The sequence below is a fragment of the Coenobita brevimanus genome, chromosome 108 (assembly GCF_032717465.1).
Source record: "Coenobita brevimanus isolate Jiangsu-jjx chromosome 108, ASM3271746v2, whole genome shotgun sequence".
Lineage (NCBI taxonomy): Eukaryota > Metazoa > Arthropoda > Malacostraca > Decapoda > Coenobitidae > Coenobita > Coenobita brevimanus.
The window spans coordinates 7,834,784-7,857,864 of NC_137061.1; the positions used below are offsets into that span (position 1 = coordinate 7,834,784).

The following is a 23,081-nucleotide window of genomic DNA, read 5'->3' on the forward strand; positions in this document are numbered from 1 at the left end:
TAACATCCCCCCCCCCCTTTTTTTTTCTTATAATTATCTCACCACCTCTTCCTTAGCGATTTATTTTGCAAACTACGAATTATTTTTTTTTTTCCTTATAATTTTCTTACCACCTCTTCCTTATTGATTTATTTTGTAGACTACCCATTAACATCCTCTTTTTGTTTCCTATATCTCCTTGGCGGATCTTCCTCCACGATTTACTCTGCAAACTATTAACATCATATTTTTTTTCTCTTATATCCCCTTAGCACCAATTCCTTAGCGATTCATTTTGCAAACTACCCATTGACATCCACTTTTTTTCTTATATTAACGATTTACTTTGCAAATATCTATTAATTTTTTTATATATCTCGTTAAGATCTCTTAACGATTTATTTTGCAAACTACCCAATATCCTCTTTTTTTTCCTTATACCTTCATAGCACCTCGTCCTTAATTATTTTGCAAACCATTAACATTCTCTCTCTCTCTCTCTCTCTCTCTCTCTCTCTCTCTCTCTCTCTCTCTCTCTCTCTCTCTCTCTTCTTAGCATCTCTTCGGTAACGATTTATTTTGCAAACTACCCATTAACATCCTCCTTTTTTTTCTTCTGTTACCTTATTAATATCGACATACCGTGCATTAATAACACACAACAATATAGTAACGGAACAGCATCAGGAATAAACCGCTAAGGAAGAGGTGTTAGTAATTTTCCTAACCGCGAGGACAAGATTACAGGTAACAATATTCACGTTGGGTAAGGAAGCTCCCTAACACCTCTCCTTAAGCGATTTATTTTTTGGATAGGCTGGTTAACATCATTCTGTACGTTATTTATGAAGAGTATGGCAGTGTTTGAATGATTTATGTAACCTAGAGGAGGACAGTAAGGTGTAATAAACAAAATAAATCGCTACGGAAGAGGTGTTAGGGACCTCTCTTAATCGACGGGGATACCGGCCCAAGAACAGGTGTGGGAAGTAGAGGTCCGGAAATAGGATGCTTCCCAAATACGGGTAAATCCGTGATAATCGCAAAACCACAAAGACATCGGAGGGTAGGCGACGGGTGGGAGGCAGCGAAGTGGACGAAAAGTGACGCAAGACACCACGATGCAGTATTGACGAGAGAGAGAGAGAGAGAGAGAGAAATGGAGAAATGAATTCCCCGAGCTAGGCAACTAAGGCCATATAGCCCCGCTGGGTTACAGGAGGACGCTACCCCTCCCAGCAACGGTAGCCCGGGCGAAGCTCGAACTTGCGACCTCCCGATCACAAGCTCAGCGCGCTACCACTGTGCTACCGCGCCCCCCAGAGAGAGAGAGAGAGAGAGAGAGAGAGAGAGAGAACAAGGTGAAGGGATGGGAGAAATTCGTAAAACAGGTTACCATGCTACCCGTACAACTGAACCCCACACTGCTTCATAGGTGACCATGCTACCCGTACAACTGAACCCCACACTGCTTCATAGGTGACCATGCTACCCGTACAACTGAACCCCACACTGCTTCATAGGTGACCATGCTACCCGTACAACTGAACCCCACACTGCTTCATAGGTGACCATGCTACCCGTACAACTGAACCCCACACTGCTTCATAGGTGACCATGCTACCCGTACAACTGAACCCCACACTGCTTCATACTACAGGTGATGATGCTACCCGTACAACTGAACCCCACACTGCATCGTAATACAGGTGACATGCTAACATGGAACCTCTCTGTGCTTACACGTGCGTCGTCAGGCAGCAGTGGATGTGCTTGATGAGAACCGTGCCTGGCGTGAGTGTCGTGCTGCAATCCCTGCAATTAACAGGCCAGTGAGAATGCATTAACAGCGTCAGTGACAGATAGCCATATTCCCACACCCAAGGCGACGGATCCCTTGCCTGCATCACCACGGCTGGGAGGACCGGCCATCATCAGCACAGGACACCCTACACCCCAGCAGCACAAACTCACCAGACTTTCTCGGCCTTAAAGATGTGAAATTGTGGCACTGGATGAGGCGACCGCTGAAAACAAACATCAGCTTGATACCATTGCACACAGCATCACTTAGGAGAGAGAGGGGACTCAGGAGGAGGAGCTGGAAAGAATGCTGCGGCAGGCCACATAAGATCGCCATAGAGAAGCTGCACAAGAGACATCCTTAATGTCTGCAAAAAGGTTTGACTTAAATAAAAGTGCCTTGAGGCATGGATGGCCATTTGAAATCTGCCAAGCAAGTGTGCTTGTGGCCCACCATTCTGGAAAGACCATATGAATTGCAAGGAGGGGAGCTTTGTGTCCATCAGACACAGTGACGTAGGAGACCCCATTGCAAAAATACTGCATGAGGTGTGCCATGATGTTACCAGTGAACCAGCCATCTTCCCGGAGTGCAGCAGCAGTAACATCCTGTGATGCAACGATGCACATCAGTGCCACTTGTTTCTGGTCACGAGGCGAGAGACCCGTCTTTGACATCAGGATTTTAGACACACTGGTGCGTTGTCATAGGGATTTGCCAGTGAGGGAGGTGCACGAGAGGAACGAGAAAGAAAAGTAGAAAAATTATCAAGAGAGTGCAGCAAGTGGGGCAAGGATCGTTCACACTGTAGTTGCTCATGACTTCAGGAGGGATGGGGTCTGTGGCACTGCTCCTGTACCCACATCTAACTAAATATTAGAGAAGTGTCATGTAAGGAGCTAGAACGTGGCCTGGATGAAGTGTTGCCTGTTCTTCTCCTTCCTAAGATCCTATTTTTCTCCGGGCACATCACTATTGAAGCCAGCCTCAGTACAGGACAGCGATTTCGAGACAGAGGTGGTAGAGCCGTACTGACCTGCCGCTGGATAGTGTGGGGTGGAATGATTGCAAGGGAGCAGCAGCAAAGTGACTAAAGACACATTTTTAAATATACGACTGGTGAACACAGTCGTTGGTGTGCGGGGCTAACGCACTGTATTATCAAGATTTAACTCTGTATGGATGGAGGTCATGTTAGGTGGTTAAATACGAGTAGTAGTAGTAGTGGTAGTAGTAGCAGTAGTAGTAGTGGTGGTGGTGGTGGTGGTGACAGTAGTAGTAGTTGTAGTAGCGGTGGTGGTGACAGCTGTAGTAGTAGTAGTAATGTCTCATCTGAACGCGAACCAACAGCCTGCAATGCTGGTTAGTTTTTTTCTGCAGTCCACCATCCTTTCAGGGGATAGGGAGGGGACTGAGGGAGGTTTGTATATCCGGGCAGCACTACCGCCTGGCCATATCGGTGCCACCACGAGAAGGCGCCCATTTCCTAGTACCCGCCTTGAGGTAGTTTAGGGGTTCAGTTGTGATGTGCAAAATAAATAGCCAAGGATCAAGTGTTAAGAAGCTTTCCAAAATCCTCCCTATGGTTCTTTTATCTTAACTTGGCTCAAATTTTCTTCCTTTTTCTGTTTATTTCATGTAGCTCAGTGGCAGAGAAAGACCTGTTACGGCTCTCCATAGCACTTCTTCGTGACTAGCACCATATTCTAGTGTTAAGCTATTGTTACAGCTCAGCAGTAAAGACGACAACATGTTTACGCCAAGTTGAATAAAAGGGGTATAGCACCTCTTCGTTATTATTATTAGTATTATTGTTATTATTATTATTGTACCACCTCTTCGTTATTTATATATTTAAGCACCGTTATTTATTTATACTTTTATTATTATTATTATTTATTATTATTATTATTATAGCACCTCATCGTTATTTATTTATATAAGCACCGTTATTTATTTATACTTTTATTATTATTATTATTAGTATTAGTGTTATTGTACCACCTCTTCGTTATTTATATATTTAAGCACCGTTATTTATTTATACTTTTATTATTATTATTATTATTATTATTATTAATATTATTATAGCACCTCATCGTTATTTATTTATATGAGCACCGTTATTTATTTATACTTTTATTATTATTATTATTATTATTATTATTATTATTATAGCACCTCTTCGTTATTTATGTATTTAAGCACCGTTATTTATTTATACTTTTATTATTATTATTATTATTATTATTATTATTATAGCACCTCTTCGTTATTTATGTATTTAAGCACCGTTATTTATTTATACTTTTATTATTATTATTATTATTATTATAGCACCTCATCGTTATTTTTTATTTATATAAGCACCGTTATTTATTTATACTTTTATTATTACTATTATTTTTATTATTATTATTATTATTACATCACCTCTTCGTTATTTATTTTATTTGTATCACTTCTTCATTCATTTATTTATACATGACGCGATGCTGACCTCTCTGTATGCACTAGGCTATGCAATACTAACCCTCTCACGGCCGGCACAACTCTAGCATTTAATTACTCCTAACGCATTGAGTTTATCTCTCTCTCTCTCTCTCTCTCTCTCTCTCTCTCTTTCACTTGGCCTAAAATTGTCATCGTGAATGCTGAGTTCATATTATTATAACACTAGAATATGATGCTAGTCACGAAGAAGTGCTATGAAATTATGAAGAGTGGTTACAGTCTTATTTTGCCCCAAGAATACGAGAAGCAAGCAGGAAAAGGACGAGAATCTGGGCCAAGTTAAAGTGAAAGGAGTGTGGGAGCCAGTAATACGTAAAATCAATAGGTAAGGAATAGCCCGCGAGGTGCAAAATACTGCTGCACGTTCGACTCCAATATTTAGAGAGAGAGAGAGAGAGAGAGAGAGAGAGAGAGAGAGAGAGAGGTAAAAAAAAAAAAAAACGCAAAAAATGTGCCTATTGTTTGCATTGGCACCCGTATTTAGCAGAGACAAACACGCAAACATTCGTAGCATCTCCTCCTCGACGAATCATGCCTAACAGAATGCGTGAACATTCGTCTGTACGTTATTTATATCGTTTTAATATCAACCCAGTCTGTATTTAATAACATGTAAGATGACAGAGGTGTAGGGTAGAGAATAAATCGCTCGGGAAGAGGAGTTACGAAATCGCTAAAGCCACTTGCGACATTCAGTGGTACATTCGTATTTCCAAGATGTCGGGATTTTTTGAATACGAAAATTTGAATAAGAGGCATCAGCGGGTGCGTTTAGGAAGGCGTCGGTTATTCAGGGAGGGAAGGAGGCACGGAATAACCACTACCGAGAAACTCTGTGGCACATTCTGATTTCCAAAATGTCGGGGATTTTAGGAATAGAACTTTTAATAAACGCAGAGAAATTGCACTGCGAGAGGCGTCCGTTACACAGGGAGGGAGGAAGGGCGTAGATATCGGGAGTTTTGGCAAAAGAAAATTCGAATAACCTCAGTGAAAAACAATCGGGTGCGTCCAGTGAGGCGTCCGTTCAGGGAGGGAAGGATACGCAACGAAACACAGTGACACATCTAATTTCCAAAAAATATCGGGAATTATGGGGAAAGAAAATTCGAATAACTCAACATTCAGGCCGGGTGCGTTCAGTAAGGCGTCCGGTATTCAGGGAGGGAAGGAGGCACAGCGAAACATACTCCGTGGGGCTCATCCGCCACATTCGATTTTCCAAGATTTCGGGAAAATTGGAAGCGGGCTGACAGCGCGCCATAAGCCCGGCCGTTCTCCCTCGCCGCTCTTCCCCAGAAACTGTGAGTGAATCTGACCTCCACCTGTGTGAACGAAGAATTTTGGGAGCCGGCGCCCAGTACGCAATGCTTACACTCGCTTTCTTTTACTTTCGCCTCGTAGCCGGATCGGGAAACCGCGCCAAACTCTCCATGCACGAACGATTATTTGAATTTCCTGACGTTGCCCCCATTATGGATTGAGGCGATGGGTATTTTGTTGCTGAGCTCCGGAATTTGTCATATATGTTTGCTATGGTTTGCTATAAATGCTATGACAGTGAACGATGAGCTTAGGTATACGCTGGGACGTACCGGAAGGTCATGCTACCATTTCCCAGAGGTTACTGTACTCTCTCTCTCGATTTTTTTTTTTTTTTTCGTGAATGACAAAGAAAGGATATTGCACGATCATATTCCTTGGTGCAGGTCGTAAGACCTTTTGAGGTACTACATAACTTTTGCTCTTGGAAAAAATATATTGACGTGACAGGCGTGGCATGGGCTTCGTTGCACATTCTCTTTTAAGCTACTTTTTATCGTGTTAATATCGAATTAGTTTGCATCAGTAACAAAACAGGAGTGACGTGCAATGTGCAGAATAAATCTCTAAAGGAAATGTATTACGAAATTTTCAAAGGCAGTTAGAATACTTTATAATTCGCATCAGTCTCTCTTGCAGGAATTACGCTTTTTTTTTTTTTTTCGTGCTTTCCGCCGGTATATGCTTGTGTTTGTCTCCAGCAGCACGTAGGTAACTCTAGCTAACGAATACATAGGCGTCGGTTTGTTATATATTAGTATGTCTTATAATTTAGTATGTCTTATATGTCCGTATTTACATGTTAACGTGCCTCCCTAACACCTTTTCCTTACCCGTTTATTCTCGCGTATGTGTTATTTGTATGGTGTTTACGCAGAGAGAGAGAGAGAGAGAGCGATGTACCCTAAAATAAATAGCATAAGAATAGGTGTTAAAATGTCTCAGCCTACAGTAGAATTCAAAATAGTCATTATTTTGTGATATACAGTTAAGGTCATTAGTGTGTTCAGTATTTATTTTTTTTAATCATGTAATGGTTAGAAAAATTGGTTTGAGAATTTGAATTTGAATGTGATGTCAATGGCAGACTAAAATAAAGTACTGCCTGGTGCTGGGTGTGGCCGGAGCGACGTAACCCACCCCCGCCCCTCCCTCCCTCCTTCCCTACATCCCTCCCTCCCTCTCCTTCCCTACATCTCTCCCTCTCTCCTCCCCTTTCCTCCTTCCTTCCCTCCAGTACTTCATATTCCTTGTAGGCTTGGAAAGAGACAAGTGACAGACGTTGAAATATTATAGTACACAACCCTATCCCCCTCCCTCCCTCCACAACCCCAGCCCCACCTCCTTGCCTCCCCTCCCCTACCGCAACACTCCCTCCCCCTCCTATTCCCTCCCTCCTCCCAACCGTAACCCCGCCCTAAGCGTCTGCCTAGCTTCTCGCCTCCCCTTCCCTCCCCCAACCACCCACACCCCTGCTCACCCGCGCTCTCTCCCTCCTACCCTTCCCTCCTCCTCCCCCTTTTCTTCCTCCCCCACCCCCGTCCTCTCCCCACACCCATAGCGCCTGCACACCTCCTCCCCTCCCCATCCTTCCCCAACGTCCCCCACCATAGCAGTCTCCTATCCACTTTCATCTCTCTCCCTAACCCCCCCCTCTATCCCCCCCATCCCTTCCTCAGAGTTTGTCTAGCTTCTCCCCTCCCCTCCACTCGCCATCTACTCCATCCCCCCTCCTCCTCCTCGCTCTGCCTCTCCATACTCCCCTGCCCAGTCACTCCCCCGCATCTCCTCCCCTTCCTGCATCATCTTATAGTATTAGATATCATAGTCTTGACAGCACGGTTAGATTGCTGCTGTTTGCTTTCATTTGTACTCTCTCTCTCTCTCAACTCTCCTTTCCCCCGCCCTCTCCCGCATCATCCCTCTCCCCTCCCTCACACAACTGCCACACTCCCTTCATTCATTCCTAATCCCCACATACGGGGTTCAAATCCCTTCTGAAGTTCAAATCCCCCTCCCACCCTCACCCACACCCACGCCAACCCCCACCCCTACCAACTCCCACCCCACCCCCACCCTCCTCCTCCGCTGGTCCCACGCTCTCCAAGATGGCAACACTCCGCGCGCATCAAATCAACCGCTCTTTACGTAACCACATCAATTTCCTTTCTCTTGTGAAATATTTAAATTTATATCGCCTTTAAGTGATTATCCAGGCATATTTGAGGTGCATGAGAGACTTCGTAACACCATCCCGTTAGCGAATTATTCTGTTTATTGCACCTTAACATTCTCTCGTATGTTATAGAGTTTTAAAATCGATATATGTTGCAGAGGTAACGTAAAAAAGGAGAGTGAGTTGTAATATGCAAAATAAATCGTTAAGGAAAAGGAATTACGAAGCCTTCTACGCCAAATGGAATACAGGTGTCCAGCGTATGGCGGTATCTGGTAAGGAGGCCAGTGTGCGTATACAGACAGGTGCGTAGACCTGTTACGTCATAGTGCCACGCCCACAACTGCTCTCTCTCTCTCACCTGTTACATTCACTCATAGATGTTACTTTAATTCATGCCTCTCTCTCTCTCTCTCTCTCTCTCTCGTAGCTCCCAGTCGTTCACCTCACTTGACCCAGATTCTCAGCTCACTGGCGAAATAAGATAATACTGCGGCTCTACATCGTTTCCACAGCACTTCTTCGTGACTAGCAACATTCTAGCGTCAATTTCTGGCTACAAATAGGCAGTCAGAACGCAGAGACGGCAATTTTAGCCTATATTATAAAAAATAAAAATAAAAAGGGCGGTTTGTGGCATTCAAAACTACACCATGAAATATAATCGCTGTGTAGCTGTTATCGCTAAATATGGCGTCATGGTTACTACACTCCTTTCACTTTAACTTGGCCTAAATTTTTGTCCTGCAGCTTATTTCACGTAGCCCAGTACCAGGAAAAAGTGCTACGACTCTGCATTCTTTCCCGACCACTTCGTGACAATCCATTTTAGGCCATGTTAAAGTAAAAGGCGCTAAATATTTCGTCGCTGCGTTGGTGAAATTTCGTAGTGAGGGCATTCTCGTCAGTTACGGAAGCTCCCTAACACCTCTTCCTTAGCGATTTATTTTTGGCCATTGCTGGTTGATATCCATCTGTACGTCATTAATGTGGATATAGCGATATTAGAGGGATTCAGACAAGAAGACGGCAGTAAGGTGTAGTCCATCCACCATCTAATCCTTGAGGAGCGCAGGAGCCCGGGGCTAGTCAAGTTGGTCCTGCCATTTAAGATGAGAGTAACCAGCCTCACTCATCCCAGAGTGGCATTACGTGAGCAATAAGCCCCAACCATCCCTTGGATATAAACCTGCACCGTCTCAAACCGACTGGAAGGCCTTATTACCCACTAAACCACCAGGTGCCATGATTTGGTTATATGGTTACCACCCAGCGTAGTATATGATTTCCTCGTGTACAGGAAACCATTTGGCTTGTCACACAGTGTAGAGTCACCCACAGGCAGAAGGAAGAGGAAAGAATGAAGAAAAGAAAGACAGAAGAGGAAGGATGAAAAGAAGGAAGAGAGGAAAAGGCTGGTATCCAAGAGCAACACTACATCGACTGAGTGGATGGTAGGGGCCCCCACGAACCACAAGTAAGTCGGCGTCCACAGACTCCACACGTTTACTCGAACATATGTTGGCAACACGGCAGGCAACATATTCGGGAACATGTCTGCATCAGTATTTGGACAGATGTATGCAAACATGTTTCAGTGCAGCTTGGAACACTGGCAGCAGAGGTGATGGGATAAGTGTGTCCATACCAGGCAGCTGAGACTTCATCATGATGTTGCTAACATGATGTGGACGCTGCTGTTGCCAACATGTTTGCAGCCTGTTTGTTACTGTGTTGCTTACACGTTGCCAACACTTGTTTGAGCACTCGTGTGGACGCGCCGTAAGGTGTAATAAGCCAAATACATCGCTTAGGAGGAGTTAACTGGCGGGAATATAGACCTTGATGCATAGGCCAGCTGTATCCAAACTGTCAGTGGTAAGAATATGGTAAACTAGTAATAAAAGACATGGTGGTGATACAAATGCAAGTCAGGTTTGTGTAGTGGCGACTGAACATGGGGGTAGATCTAAAGCAGCTTCCAAGATCTAGAGCAACTTCCTGGTGAGGCTGGGTACACGACCCCCTACTCCATAGACCAGCAATGTCCGGATCTACACTGGCACACAGCCCTCCTCCACCACCACCACATTTAACAACAAACCACCACCACCACATTAACAACAAACCACCACCACCACCACATTTAACAACAACAAACCACCACCACCACCACCACATTAACAACAAACCACCACCACCACCACATTTAACAACAACAAACCACCACCACCACATTTAACAACAACAAACCACCACCACCACATTTAACAACAACAAACCACCACCACCACATTTAACAACAAACCACCACCACCACATTTAACAACAAACCACCACCACAACATTTAACAACAAACCACCACCACCACATTTAACAACAAACCACCACCACCACATTTAACAACAAACCACCACCACAACATTTAACAACAAACCACCACCACCACATTAACAACAAACCACCACCACCACATTAACAACAAACCACCACCACCACCACATTTAACAACAAACCACCACCACCACCACACAACATATACCTACGCATCACAGCCACGGTGGTATTAACCCTTCTCATCAGATATACACCGCATTTGTTTTCCACCCACACACGTACGTTCATCCGTCAATCAGTCAACAGGAGTGACGTTTGGCATGACGTTACATACATCTTAATTTTGAACACGTCCCTGCGTTGAACTGTAACACTTTATAAACAACGAACTGTTATACAGATTGTGTTTATTTACATGGAGAGATTTAGGGCAGGGAAGGGGTTCAAATTTTTTAAATCCTGCTGCCCTGCCTCCCACCACTTTTTTTTTTTTTTTTTTTATTCAGGCGAGGGAAACTTCCTTGACAGATTTGTATACTGAACTGATACATTGTTGTGAGAAGTGGAGTAACTAACTTTAAGAGACGCGTATGTAGTAAGTATATTCTGTAGTGTGGTTTGGCACTGTCCACACACACACACACACACACACACAGCTACGAAGAAAGACTAAATAAACTGAATCTACCAACACTACAGGAGAGAAGGAAAAGAGGTGACATGATAATGCTATATAAGTGCATATCAGGAAAGGAGAAAATAGACATAAATGTTTACTTAACATATGGAGAAGCATCAGCAAGAGGACACTGCAAAAAACTGCATAAGAAGAGAGGTGATAAAGACGTAAGGAAATTCAGTTTCCCAAACAGAGCAATTGATCAATGGAATGCACTACCGAATGAAATAGTGTGTGCCAAAACAATTCACAAATTTAAGGATATGTACGATAAATATGGCTTAAGACACGGAACAGTACAAGCTTGACTCATTCCTGTAAATATACAATTAGGTAAGAATACAATTAGGTAAGAACACTCACCTCACTTGAGACGCGGCTGTAGTAGGTAGATTTCTGTAGCGTCACGGGTTCGACTCCATCCAGTAGCTTCGGTCTGCCGTGGTCCCCAGTGACGTCCTTGTAGCAGCGGCAGTGTTTGTGGTCTGGATGGTCCCGCGTCTCCTTCCTCCATATAAACGGCTGCTCTACCACCTCCGCCGCCATGTTTGAGTTCTCCTTTCTGCCTGCAAAAAGATGAGCTCATGGTCAGAGGGTTCAGAGGTCAATGGCTTTAAAGTTCGCAACTGCTTCACCATGGACGATTCTTTCCAGGGGCGCACCCACGGAGAGGGAGCCAGGCCCGGCCCCCCCCCCCTTAGCTCTCTGGGTCCTTTAAAAATTTATATATATATTTATTTCGATAACAACAAAACATGAAAAACTGGCAAGTACAAACAAAGAGTAACACATGAGCCAGCAGCTCCCTGACTCTAAACCTCCATGTGACTTCCCTGTAATTATCGGATTACCTGACCTCACCTCACTACGCCCCCCCCCCCTCTTAGAAAATTCCTGGGTGCGCCCCTGAATTTCTTTCCGGCATATACTCGGCTCCCCAACTACTTCCGTCGTTGTTTATCAATTCTCCTGTCAATCTATATCATGTACAGTACAGTCGCGGTCAAACGTTCGTCCCTCCTAACACTGAGGTTCGGAACTACATCAATCAATCTCCTTCCATCATGTACTCGGCCCTCAGCTGACACCTCCGTAACCTTTATTTTAATTCTCCAGTCGATCTGCAAAAGGAACACTCGCAGTCAGTTGTTGGTCCCTACCCAGCTGACAAAGCTTCATGCAGCAGTTTGGGGCTGCTCTGGGTCCTTTAATTCCTTCTGCTATAAGTTCGTCTCCTCTGCCACTTCCATTGCCATTTGTAAATTTTCATTTTGATCTGCAAAAGGTAAACTCATAGACAAAAGTTCGTCCCTGCTCCACCGAACCGTCATACACTAAGATTTGGAACTGCTTCAGTTGCTGTTTGTGTACTGCTCGGAAACAGAATGGATGAGGCGAGGCTGAATAATGTACTGTACAGTGACGGTCAAAAATTCGCCTGTACTCAAACCATTCATGCACACTGGTTCGGAACCGTTTAGGTCACTTACCCCTTCCCAGCCAGGATGACACGGCACTGAATAACGTACAATCAGCACCAAAAGTCCTGTCGCATCTCCTGTTTCTTCTCCCTGGGCTTTGAAAATCAGTGTGGGGACAACTGATTACTTTATCTGACCATGGATCACTTTCATCAGGATCGTTTGCTGCGGTTTTATCACTCATTATCAATGTCATGGAGAGAAGCAGGAGAGGCGACAGGACTTCTGATGCCGACTGTTCAATCACGGTCTAAACAAAAAAATCGTCCCTGTTCACACCAAGCTTCGTAAACTGAGCTTAAAAACAGCTTCCATCTTTGCCTTTTCACTTAACCACAAATTAACCTGTGAACCTGAGTTAATGTAGAGTTATACTCAGAATGGAGGGTCGATGTAACTATACTGTAGTTCGCCGAGTATAACGTAGCGGAGATTTTCATTTCGCAGCGTAATACGCGTAAGCTCAGTGGTATAATTTAATTACGCTAGGGCCTAACGTCCTTCCCGAAGAGCTTTTGCCTCACTAGCACCCTATTCTAATGTTAGTTTCTTGTTACAGCTCAACATTCAAGACGAAGAAATAGCAGCCTAATTGTACGTCTAGTTAAAGCGAACATAGCAGTGAGTTAGGAGACTCATTCCTGTCACGAAACCAGTTTATCGAATTTCATGTTTTCACAGCATACCATAGTATTTAAGATGTGGGGGTAACCCAGTTCCGTCACGTGAAAACAAACCGACTACAGTTTATTTCACGGCTCATCACCGCTACCAAAAGCCTCGCTGTTGGACATCAAAGTGAAGCAGTGAGCATATTTTACAGCCGCGCCTCTTGTACAGTAAAATAATGATTGTTTACACACACCACTGTTTGCCAGGTGGTGGAGGGGGACGCCTTCGGTGGCACTGATGTAACCAGTGCCCGGCTGTACACACGTTGCTCAGGTCCCTCCCTCTCACATAAAAGGACGATGGTGGACTCCAGGAACGTAGCCTGGAATCCGCGTGGTTTACGTTCCGAAACGACTACACACACTAACGGCCTAAAATTGTCTTCTCTCCATCATGAACGCTGAGTTGTAAGATTATATTAGTACAAAATGTGATGACAGCCACAAAGAAATCCTGTGAAAAAAATGTACAGCCTTTCTTTTTCTTTTCTTTTCTTTTAAACGTGAGATAAGATGCAAAAGGAAAATTTGGGCCAAGTTAGAATAAATAGAGTATAGTATGTGCCAGAGAAAAATCTGTGGCTATTCTTGGTATGACATCAGGTGGCGCCTACGAGAAAGACGAGTGCTTACTTTGACCTTGTTCTTGCTGATGTGTGGGTGTCGTCCAGGGTTACGGCAGGTCTGTGATGCTCTAAGGCAGGGTAGGGGAGTGGCCGTCACAGTGTTGCTATATGGTGGTGGTGTTCAGCTGCCAGGTTTTCAGTGCACCGATTTGGGGCGGAGGAGTGGCCCTGAGACTGAGGCGCCTGTGTGGTGTGGGAGGTGAGGCGACAAGTGGCCAGGTGAGGCTTACTTAAGTGCCTCCTTAGAAAATATGCCCTTCCTTGCACACACACACACACACACACACACACACACACACACACACACACACACAACCCAAACACCTTCAATTTCACTTATTGTCTTACTGTCATTTGATTGATTGAAATGTAGTTTATTCGGCCTAGGAGAGTCCCCCTCGCAGTTACTGCTGTTTTTGCATAACTCATATGTTTGGCCGAACAGACCCGCCGACCACAGGTAAGCAACTGCTATGGGTTCGTCCTACAGGTACAGTACAGTACATTCACTGTGTTGGTATTCGGTGCCCCCTTGTGATAGACAGTACCTCATCGGAGTCCTTCCCACGGCGAAGCGCAGGAAAATTTGTGAAAGTTTGGCTCTTGGGTGGACGCCACAGCTGTTCCATCCAGGGTGCACAATGCCACCACGTGTTGGCTTCCCGTCAATGCCTCTCAGTTAAGATATCGAGGCTGTGGTGCGACCGCCGTCAATCAGTGCTGATAATCAGATGGGTTTACCTCGCTCCACCTGCCCTGACGCAGTGAAAGGATTATACGTAGTTTACTCAGTGACCGCGGCGCCATGCACACTGTATACATTGTTGTGAGATAACACCAGATAATGACGATAAATATGCGTACATACGATATGAAGACAGGCGTGTTTCGCGAGAATTAAAGTAAAAAATCACGACTGAAACGATTTCATCTTGACTTGCGACAGAAAAATCTGTTGAGGAAACCGAGAAATTCAAGGTAACGGGATAAAAAGTACCTGCTGCAGGTCCAAGATGTATTTGAAAGTTGTGGCTAAATGGAAATGTCTAAATTTAGCCACAGAATCCCGTAAGTCTGTCAGTCATCTCTCTCTCTCTCTCTCATTTATTATGCCTCCGCCCACCTGTGATGGAGAAGGCATTAAGTGTTTAGTGTTTTTGTCGTGTGTGCGTGGATCCATGCATGCGTAACACTCTTGTGGACGCGATATCTCCTGAACCCATTGTCGGATTTCCACCAAACTTTTGTCGGTGATACAGTATGAAGGGACTATGAAGTGATTAGGTCAGCAAGGTCAAGGGGTTGGAGGTCAAGGTCATATGGATGTAAGCGCAGTATCTCCTGAACCCCTCGACGGATTTCCACCAGACTTCTGTCAGTGGTACAATATGAAGGGACGAGGAACTGATTAGGTCAACAAGGTCAAGGGGCTGGAGGTCAAGGTCATATGGACGATGAAGTAATTAGGTCAGCGTGGTCATGGAGGATGTATGGTGATTCTGTGTGCTGGGCTTGGCAGAGGCGTACCGTTATTGTCCACAGCGGCGTTTCCTTTTGTCCACAGCGGTGTTTCATATTGTCCACAGCGGCGTTTCATATTGTCCACAGCGGCGTTTCATATTGTCCACAGCAGCGTTTCATATTGTCCACAGCGGCGTTTCATTTTGTCCACAGCAGCGTTTCATTATTGTCCACAGCAGCGTTTCATTTGTCCACAGCAGCGTTTCATTATTGTCCACAGCAGTGTTTCATTTGTCCACAGCGGCGTTTCATTATTGTCCACAGCGGCGTTTCATTATTGTCCACAGCAGCGTTTCATTTTGTCCACAGCGGCGTTTCATTTGTCCACAGCGGCGTTTCATTTGTCCACAGCGGCGTTTCATTATTGTCCACAGCGGCGTTTCATTTGTCCACAGCAGCGTTTCATTTGCCCACAGCAGCGTTTCATTTGTCCACAGCAGCGTTTCATTTGTCCACAGCGGCGTTTCATTTGTCCACAGCAGCGTTTCATTTGTCCACAGCAGCGTTTCATTTGTCCACAGCGGCGTTTCATTTGTCCACAGCAGCGTTTCATTTGTCCACAGCAGCGTTTCATATTGTTCACAGCAGCGTTTCATTTGTCCACAGCAGCGTTTCATTTGTCCACAGCAGCGTTTCATTTGTCCACAGCAGCGTTTCATTTGTCCACAGCAGCGTTTCATTTGTCCACAGCGGCGTTTCATTTGTCCACAGCAGCGTTTCATTTGTCCACAGCAGCGTTTCATTTGTCCACAGCAGCGTTTCATTTGTCCACAGCGGCGTTTCATTTGTCCACAGCAGCGTTTCATTTGTCCACAGCAGCGTTTCATTTGTCCACAGCGGGGATTCATATTGTTTTGTCTACCACTACAAAGATTTCCGTCCATTTTAGCCGATCATGTATTATTATTATTATTATAATTATTATTTTCATCACACATTAATTCTATACCCAGTTCACTTTATCAAGGCGTAAATTTGTCTCCATCTTGAACGCTGAACTAGATATTGACACTAGAATATTTTGCTAGTCACGAAGAAGTGCTAAAGCAAGGGTACAGAGCCGTAGTCTTACTCTGTCACTGAGCTACGTGAAATAAGCTGCAAAAGGACGAAAATCACGGCCCAGTTTTTTTTTTTTTTTTTTTAATAATAAAGGAAAAATGAATAAAATAATAATAATAATAATAATAATAAAATGAATGAACTATTCATCCATTCATCACTTCCTTCACATTTATTCACATCCAACAACATAAAAAAATGTTTTTTCATCTGAGGGAACTGGGCTAATCCTGAATACTACCCTATGGGTGTGTGAAATGAATCTCCATGGTTATTAGTCCAGTCAGCACTCCACTCTGTCTACACCTGACCATCAGCAGGGTGTGGAGAGGGATGCTTGCCAGGTGAGAATAAACGGGGTATAGAAGTGTTACGTTAGGAGAGGATGTGTTACGTCATGAGGAGTGTTGCGTTAGAAGAGAATGTGTTACGTTAGGAGAGAGGAAGCCTGTAGGAGATTTATATAAGCTTGGCAAAGGCGCTTAGTGGAAGGATTTAAGACGACTGGAGTCCGAAATTCCATCGGTCAAGGAAGCTCCCTAACACCTCTTCCTAGGCGATTTATGTTGCTTATTACACCTTGCTGTCCTCTTCTGTGTTATTTAAAATAATTCAGTATCGCCATTACTCTTTATAAATAACGTCTATCTATCTATCTATTGCCAGACGCCTCAATCCCGTTTGGGGTGGCCACAAACAAATCGCCTCCAAGTCGTCCTGTCCCCCGCCATTTCACTGCCCTGCTCCCAACTCACACACCCCTTTCCCATATACCTCTCCACCCCATCCCTCCATCTCATCCTCGGCCTCCCCCTCCCTCTTCCCCCCTCCACCTCACTCACATACACTCTCTTCGTCAGTCTTTCACCCTCCATCCTCTCCACATGGCCAAACCACCTCAGTGTGTACTTCATAACGCTTCCTATCACATCCACATCAACACCACAACGCTCCTTTATATCCTCATTCGTCAGCCTGTCTCTCCATGTGACTCCACAGGCTCCTCTTAAATAACTCATTTCTACTGCTCTCACTCTTGACTTGTGTCCTTCCAACAACGTCCAAGCTTCACTTCCGTACGTTAGAGTTGGTATCACAATACTGTCATGTAGTAACTTTTTCACTTCCATGCTTACTTTCCTGTTTCTTATCACTGCTTTCAAAGAACCAGCAACTTTTCTTCCCAGCTGTACCCTTTCAAGCACTTCACCCTCCAAACCTCCATCCTTACTCATCACACTACCCAAGTACTTAAACGTACTCACATTTTCCAATTCCTCAACATCCAACCACGCTGTACATTCACTGACTTCACCTCTCTCAAAGACCATCACTTTACTCTTCCCTACATTCACCTTTAGATTCCGTTTCTTACACACTCTCCCAAACTCATCCACCAAGCCCTGCAGCTCCCCTTCGTCTTCACTCAACAACACAGTATCATCTGCAAACAACAGTACAGGGAGTTTCCAAACACTATCCTCTCTCACCAGGGCCACTCCAATAACATACAGAATTATATTAAAGGGCCGTATTTCCGGGCTCCTGGCCTTTGGCTCCTTCTTCCTTGCATAAAAATAAAAAAAAAATAAAAAAATGCTAAGGAGGCGGTATTACGAAGTCTCTTTAATGTAAACCTCCAAAACTATCTGCCTATTTATTGCCAGTCGAATTAATCCCGTACGGGGTGGCCACAAACAAATCGCCTCCATGTCGCCCTGTCCCCTGCGATTTCACTGCCCTCCCCCCAGTTCACACCCCCTCCAAATAATAAGTAAATAAATCGCCAAAGGACAGGTATTCCCCCTACCCCCCCTTTTCGAAGTTCCTGCAACTTGGGGCCGTATTGCAGGTGGCACAGGAAGTTTAGCATATCTTCCTCAGCGACTTATTATATTTACTAAAACCCAAAATTACATCACGAAATAAAACAAATACGTTAATGAATAAATCGCGAAGGGGCAGGCATCCCCCCCCTCCTTTTCGAAATTTCTGCAACACGGGGCGTCTTCAGAGTGGTACCGGAAGCTGCGTAACGTATCTTCATTTATTTATTTTTTCCATATTACACTTTGAAATTAACTCCTGTGTAATTTATATCGTTATAATATCGATAAAGTTTGCGTTAATAGCATACGAGGGGATATTAAGGTGAAATGTACTGTACAAAATAAATCGCTACGAGAGAGGTGTTACGGTACGAAATCCCAAAGGTTAAGTGAGAACGTCAGTTCGCTACGCCCCATCTACTACTACAGCTTACTACTGCTACTACTACTACTACTACTATTACTGTTACTGCGACTATTACTACTACTACTACTACTACTACTACTGTTAATACTACTACTGTTACTACTACTGCTACAACTACAGCTGTTACTACTACTACTGCAATTGTTACTAATACTACTGCTACTACTACTACCATTATTGCCACTACTACTACTACCACTACTACTACTACTACCATTATTACCACTACTACTGTTGCTACTACTACTACTGTTGCTACCACTACTACTACTACTACTTCCACTACTGCTACGTGTCTATCATGTACAGTAAATTGCTGATCAGTGCACCGTCATGTGGGATGCAGGCTGATTGAACTGAAATCCATGTATATAAAGTGTTTTCATCTGATGGAACCGGGCCACTCACACCCTAAAATTCACTCTTAGTTGTGAGGTAGGGATGCGTCTCCTTGGTTACTATTCTCCTTTTACTTTAATTTGACACTGACTTTGTTCCTTTTGCAGCGTATTTCACATAGCTCGGTGGTGGAGAAGATATTACTGTGCCTCTGCGTCCTTTCCCTAACACTTCTTCGTGACTAGCATCATATCCAGTTGCTGATCTATTGTTGCAACTCAGAATTCAGTATGGTGTGGCTCTGCGTCCATTCCCTAGCACTTCTTCGTGACTAGCCTCATTCTGTTGCTATATGGAGTTGCTCTGCGTCTTTTCCATAGCCTATCTTCATGACTAGCATTATATTCTGTAACTAATCTATTGTTACAACTCGGAAGTCAATATGGTGTGTCTGTGTCCTTTCCATAGCACTTCTTCGTGACTAACATCATATTCTGTTGTTAATCTATTGTTACAACTCAGAATTCAGCATGAAGAGATGGCAGGTTTAGATCAAGTTACAGTAAATACAGTATAGGTAAATGCTTGTTCTTCTACATCACTCTGATACCACCATACTCCGCATAACTACCGTACAAAACGATATTAGCCAGCCATTAAAAAATAAATAAATAAATAAATAATTCGGTGGGGAAGAGGTGTTACGGAGCTTCCTTGAGAAACGGTGTTAGGGAATTGCCTAATCCATAGCCAAACTGACCTTAAATATGTGCAAAATATTAAGGTCGGTCTTTCCTTACCCATTTTTTTAGCATCTTCAGGTCGAGGACGTCATTCATTTAGTTATTTATTTATTGCTACCAGTGGATTTATTTTATTTAGCTTAGTTGACTCATGGATATGTATTACTTCCTGTTCTGTTAACCGCCATTATACACTGATAGGCAAGTACGGTGCAGTACCCTACGATTCATTTTTTCCTCATTACAGTTACTACATCATTTCTTTCTGGGCTGAAGGAGGTGTGTGGCAAAACCCAGCACTCAGGTTTGCCGTATAATGCGCTAGGTATACTTTCACAATATTTCAGTTCAATTCAGTAGTTCGTTTTCAATCTAGCAACAAAACCGCTAGGCTGGCAACTCAGGGGAGGCTGCAACATTGGTAGGGTTGGCAGGCCTGCGAGAGACGAATAAGGGTAGCGAGAAGAATGCTTTGATCTTGAATTGTTGCTGTTTTTTTCACTTCATTTGTGCAGTTTCAAGTAACAGGTCAAGTAGGAATAGGTGCACAGTTAGTAATTTCACTGCCATGCCCCCTGTAAGTTACATAATCTCGTTGGCTAAAGGCGAAATAGTGGAAAAATGAGCATAATCATACGGAAGTTGTAATTGGTAACTATGTAACCCTCCCCGGACTGCGACAGATGTTCTCTGATTCAAGCAAAATCATCAGACAGCACCAAGAGGGTAATATAGCAACCGTCATCGTAAGGAAGAGACCAAACAGAAGGAGAGTTGTTAAAAAAAAAATCGTCCATTAATTCACAACAGATGCGGAGAAAAACAAAACACAGCCAGCATCTAACATCCGAGACGACCTTGAACTCTGTGTAGGAGTTTCGGATAAGCCTGGGTAAGGACGCGCACAGAATGCTACATACTTGTACACACATGTCGTACAAGCCAATACATGCAGACAGCCTAGGTGGTAACTGAGAAAAAGAAAGAAAATGAAAAGAAAAAGAAAGTTGAGCTTCCCACTTTCATCGCACGTGGACACATAAATAATACGAGTGCGTGTTTTTCCACTGCTGATGAAGGTGTACAGGAAGTAATGACTGCATCGATGCGGGCAGTCACCCAACGCACATACTTGTAAACACAGAAAACGTACGTGCTGTGTGCGTTGAGCTGTTCACCACGAGGGAGATGGAGGGTGACTGCCACAGAAGGGCCTCTCTTGGCACTGCCCCGCTACCAAAACAAACCACTTTTGTGTCCGACTCATGCCAGCCAGTTGCTAAATACTGTCCTAATTATTGGCATCTCTGCGCCTCCTAATACCTGTACTTAAAGTAATTCTTCTGTAGGTAGCACAAGTCACCTGTAAATGAGGATGCCATTGTACTGACTACTGAAAATGTTGAAAAATAAGAAATAATTTGTAATGGTACCCTCCAAATTGCAACCTTGCATTGTTGGTGCAAGACGATACTCAGGCTTAATGATTCTCTCCCACAACTCAGTGATGGAGAGGGACGCCTTCACGTGGTGGTATTGATATGGCTGGGTGAGGTTCCCGCCTAGTTGTACAGTACAAAAGTCCCTCAACTCACTCCCTATCCCCGTAAGAAGGATGGTGGGCTGCAGGAGAGGAGGGGAGTGCAACTTCAGCCCACAGTCCACTGGGTTCACATCAGACGAACTTAGGTCCACAACAAACAACAACTACTACTCCTACTGTACCACCACCACCTCACAGTTCATTCCTAACCACTATCGCGATCCCATTCTCATTCCGCGAACTCTGACATTGTGTATCTCGACCCTGGCCTCCTTAAAATATCATCTCCAGGAAACCTGCTTCCATCTACACCCCTGCAGTGAACTAGTGTATTTTCCTGGTACTGGGTGTGTGTGTGTCCTCAAAAGACTACACAGGCGTTCTTGGCAAGGGGACATCTCACTCGCCAGCCTGTCCTAGTAACGTAAATACTCCTTCACTTTCTATTTCTTCATCCTCTTTCCTTCGTTCATTCTTTCCTTCATTCTTTCTATCTTTCCTTCTTTCTTTCTTCCTTCTCTATTTCTTCTTCTTCCTGCTTCTCTTTCTTTCTTAGTTTTTCTTCTACTTCTTCCTCGTTACCTTTCAAAACTCCGTTCATATTTCTTCTCCATATATCTCCCAGAACCTGCCTCATGGGACTGTCACTGTCACCACCTGCTGCGCAGCTCGGGACAAAAATTAACCAACCTCTGAGAAATGTCTCCACTATTATCATTTCCACACCATAATAACCTTGGAAGGATGTGTGAGCAAGGTAAACACATCCGCCTGTCATCCCAACTTCCTTCGAGGACTGAGTTTGGGACTGACGTTGAAAAATATTATAAATATTGACGGAGAGACGTAAACCTACACTATATTACGAGTATTTAATTTATTTTTTCATACTCAACGGTAAACTTGCGTCAGGATGTCCAGGTACCGTAAATACAAGGCCTTATCCCGACTTGCCCTGCTGGGTCACTGTTATTGTGTACTGTATCATGTTTGACTGACCTGTGCAATTGAGATGTACGGGGAGGGGAGGGTGTGATTGTTTCGCGGCTGCTGATTGGCCGCCGATGATGTAAATCTACAGCTCTTCATATTTTAACACATATATATTTATATTTTCAAACTGTGTGCAGTAGAAGCAGCCAATTTAAATATGGAATAATTTCCGAAGCTAAAGACGTCAAAATTAGCTTAAAAGTTTACTGTCATGAAAGAATATTGATTATAAAGTTTTATGAAACAGTGAGTGACGTTTGAAGTAAATTATCCACCCACGGTGCAGTGGTGTACACCCACGTCCGAATGTTACACTACATCCACCCACTGTGTACACCTACGTCCGTATGTTGCACTATAATATCCACCCACTGTGTATACCTACTTCCGCATGTTGCACTACAGTACATGCCTGCATTTACTTCCATGACATCATCGGCGACCAATTAGCAGCCGCGAATCAAACACACCCTATTCGCCCCATACATCTCAGCTGCACAGGTCAGTCAAATAGACCATACAGTAGGTAGCGTTGGACGCTTCGTAGCACAGGTTAATAAACTATTTACGCTGCATATCGCACTTTAACGTTCTGTCGTGCGTTGTACGAGTATATTTCATCGACACTGCACTAATACAAGAAGGCACTTAGGTGTCATGAGGAAATGAGTCACCTAAGAAGAGGTGTTACGAAATTCCCTACGTCACAGGACCCGTGAACACAGTCTTACCTCTCATCCCAGCACTCCTTTTGCCTTTTCCTCTAAATTTCCACGTCAGTTTTCCTATATCACGTGGTTTTCCTTCTCACTTTTTCCAGACACTTCGGCTATAGGGTTTAGCGGGCGGGGGAGAGTCAGGATACAGGAACACCACTAAATATAAAATGGGGAGAGCTTTCTGTGCTTCCCTTGTGTTATTTTACTCGTCTGGCCACCGTTATAGGAGCTGCCTTGTACGGGTCATCTGGCGTACTGCAGTCAGCCTCTTTTTTGTTAGTGTTATATTCTCAGACCTCGTCCACAAATGCCTG

The 23,081-nt window shown here is 44.0% G+C and overlaps 1 protein-coding gene across 4 annotated transcripts in view; it reads right to left on the bottom strand.

Moving 5' to 3' along the window:
• LOC145416995 (calpain-A-like) overlaps window positions 1-20,690 on the bottom strand; it is a 52,932-nt gene extending 32,242 nt beyond the window's left edge. For 3 of the 4 annotated variants that reach the window (XM_080285840.1, XM_080285841.1, XM_080285838.1), the window contains exons 1-2: window positions 20,662-20,690; window positions 11,177-11,375 (exon numbers count right to left, since the gene is read on the bottom strand). In XM_080285840.1, the coding sequence (XP_080141966.1) occupies window positions 11,177-11,359 (183 nt within the window). In that variant the 5' untranslated portion in view covers window positions 11,360-11,375; window positions 20,662-20,690. Of the gene's footprint in view, window positions 1-11,176; window positions 11,380-20,661 lie in introns of all 4 variants that reach the window. The other variant, XM_080285839.1, reaches the window with a different exon arrangement.
• Window positions 20,691-23,081: the final 2,391 nt, after the last annotated feature.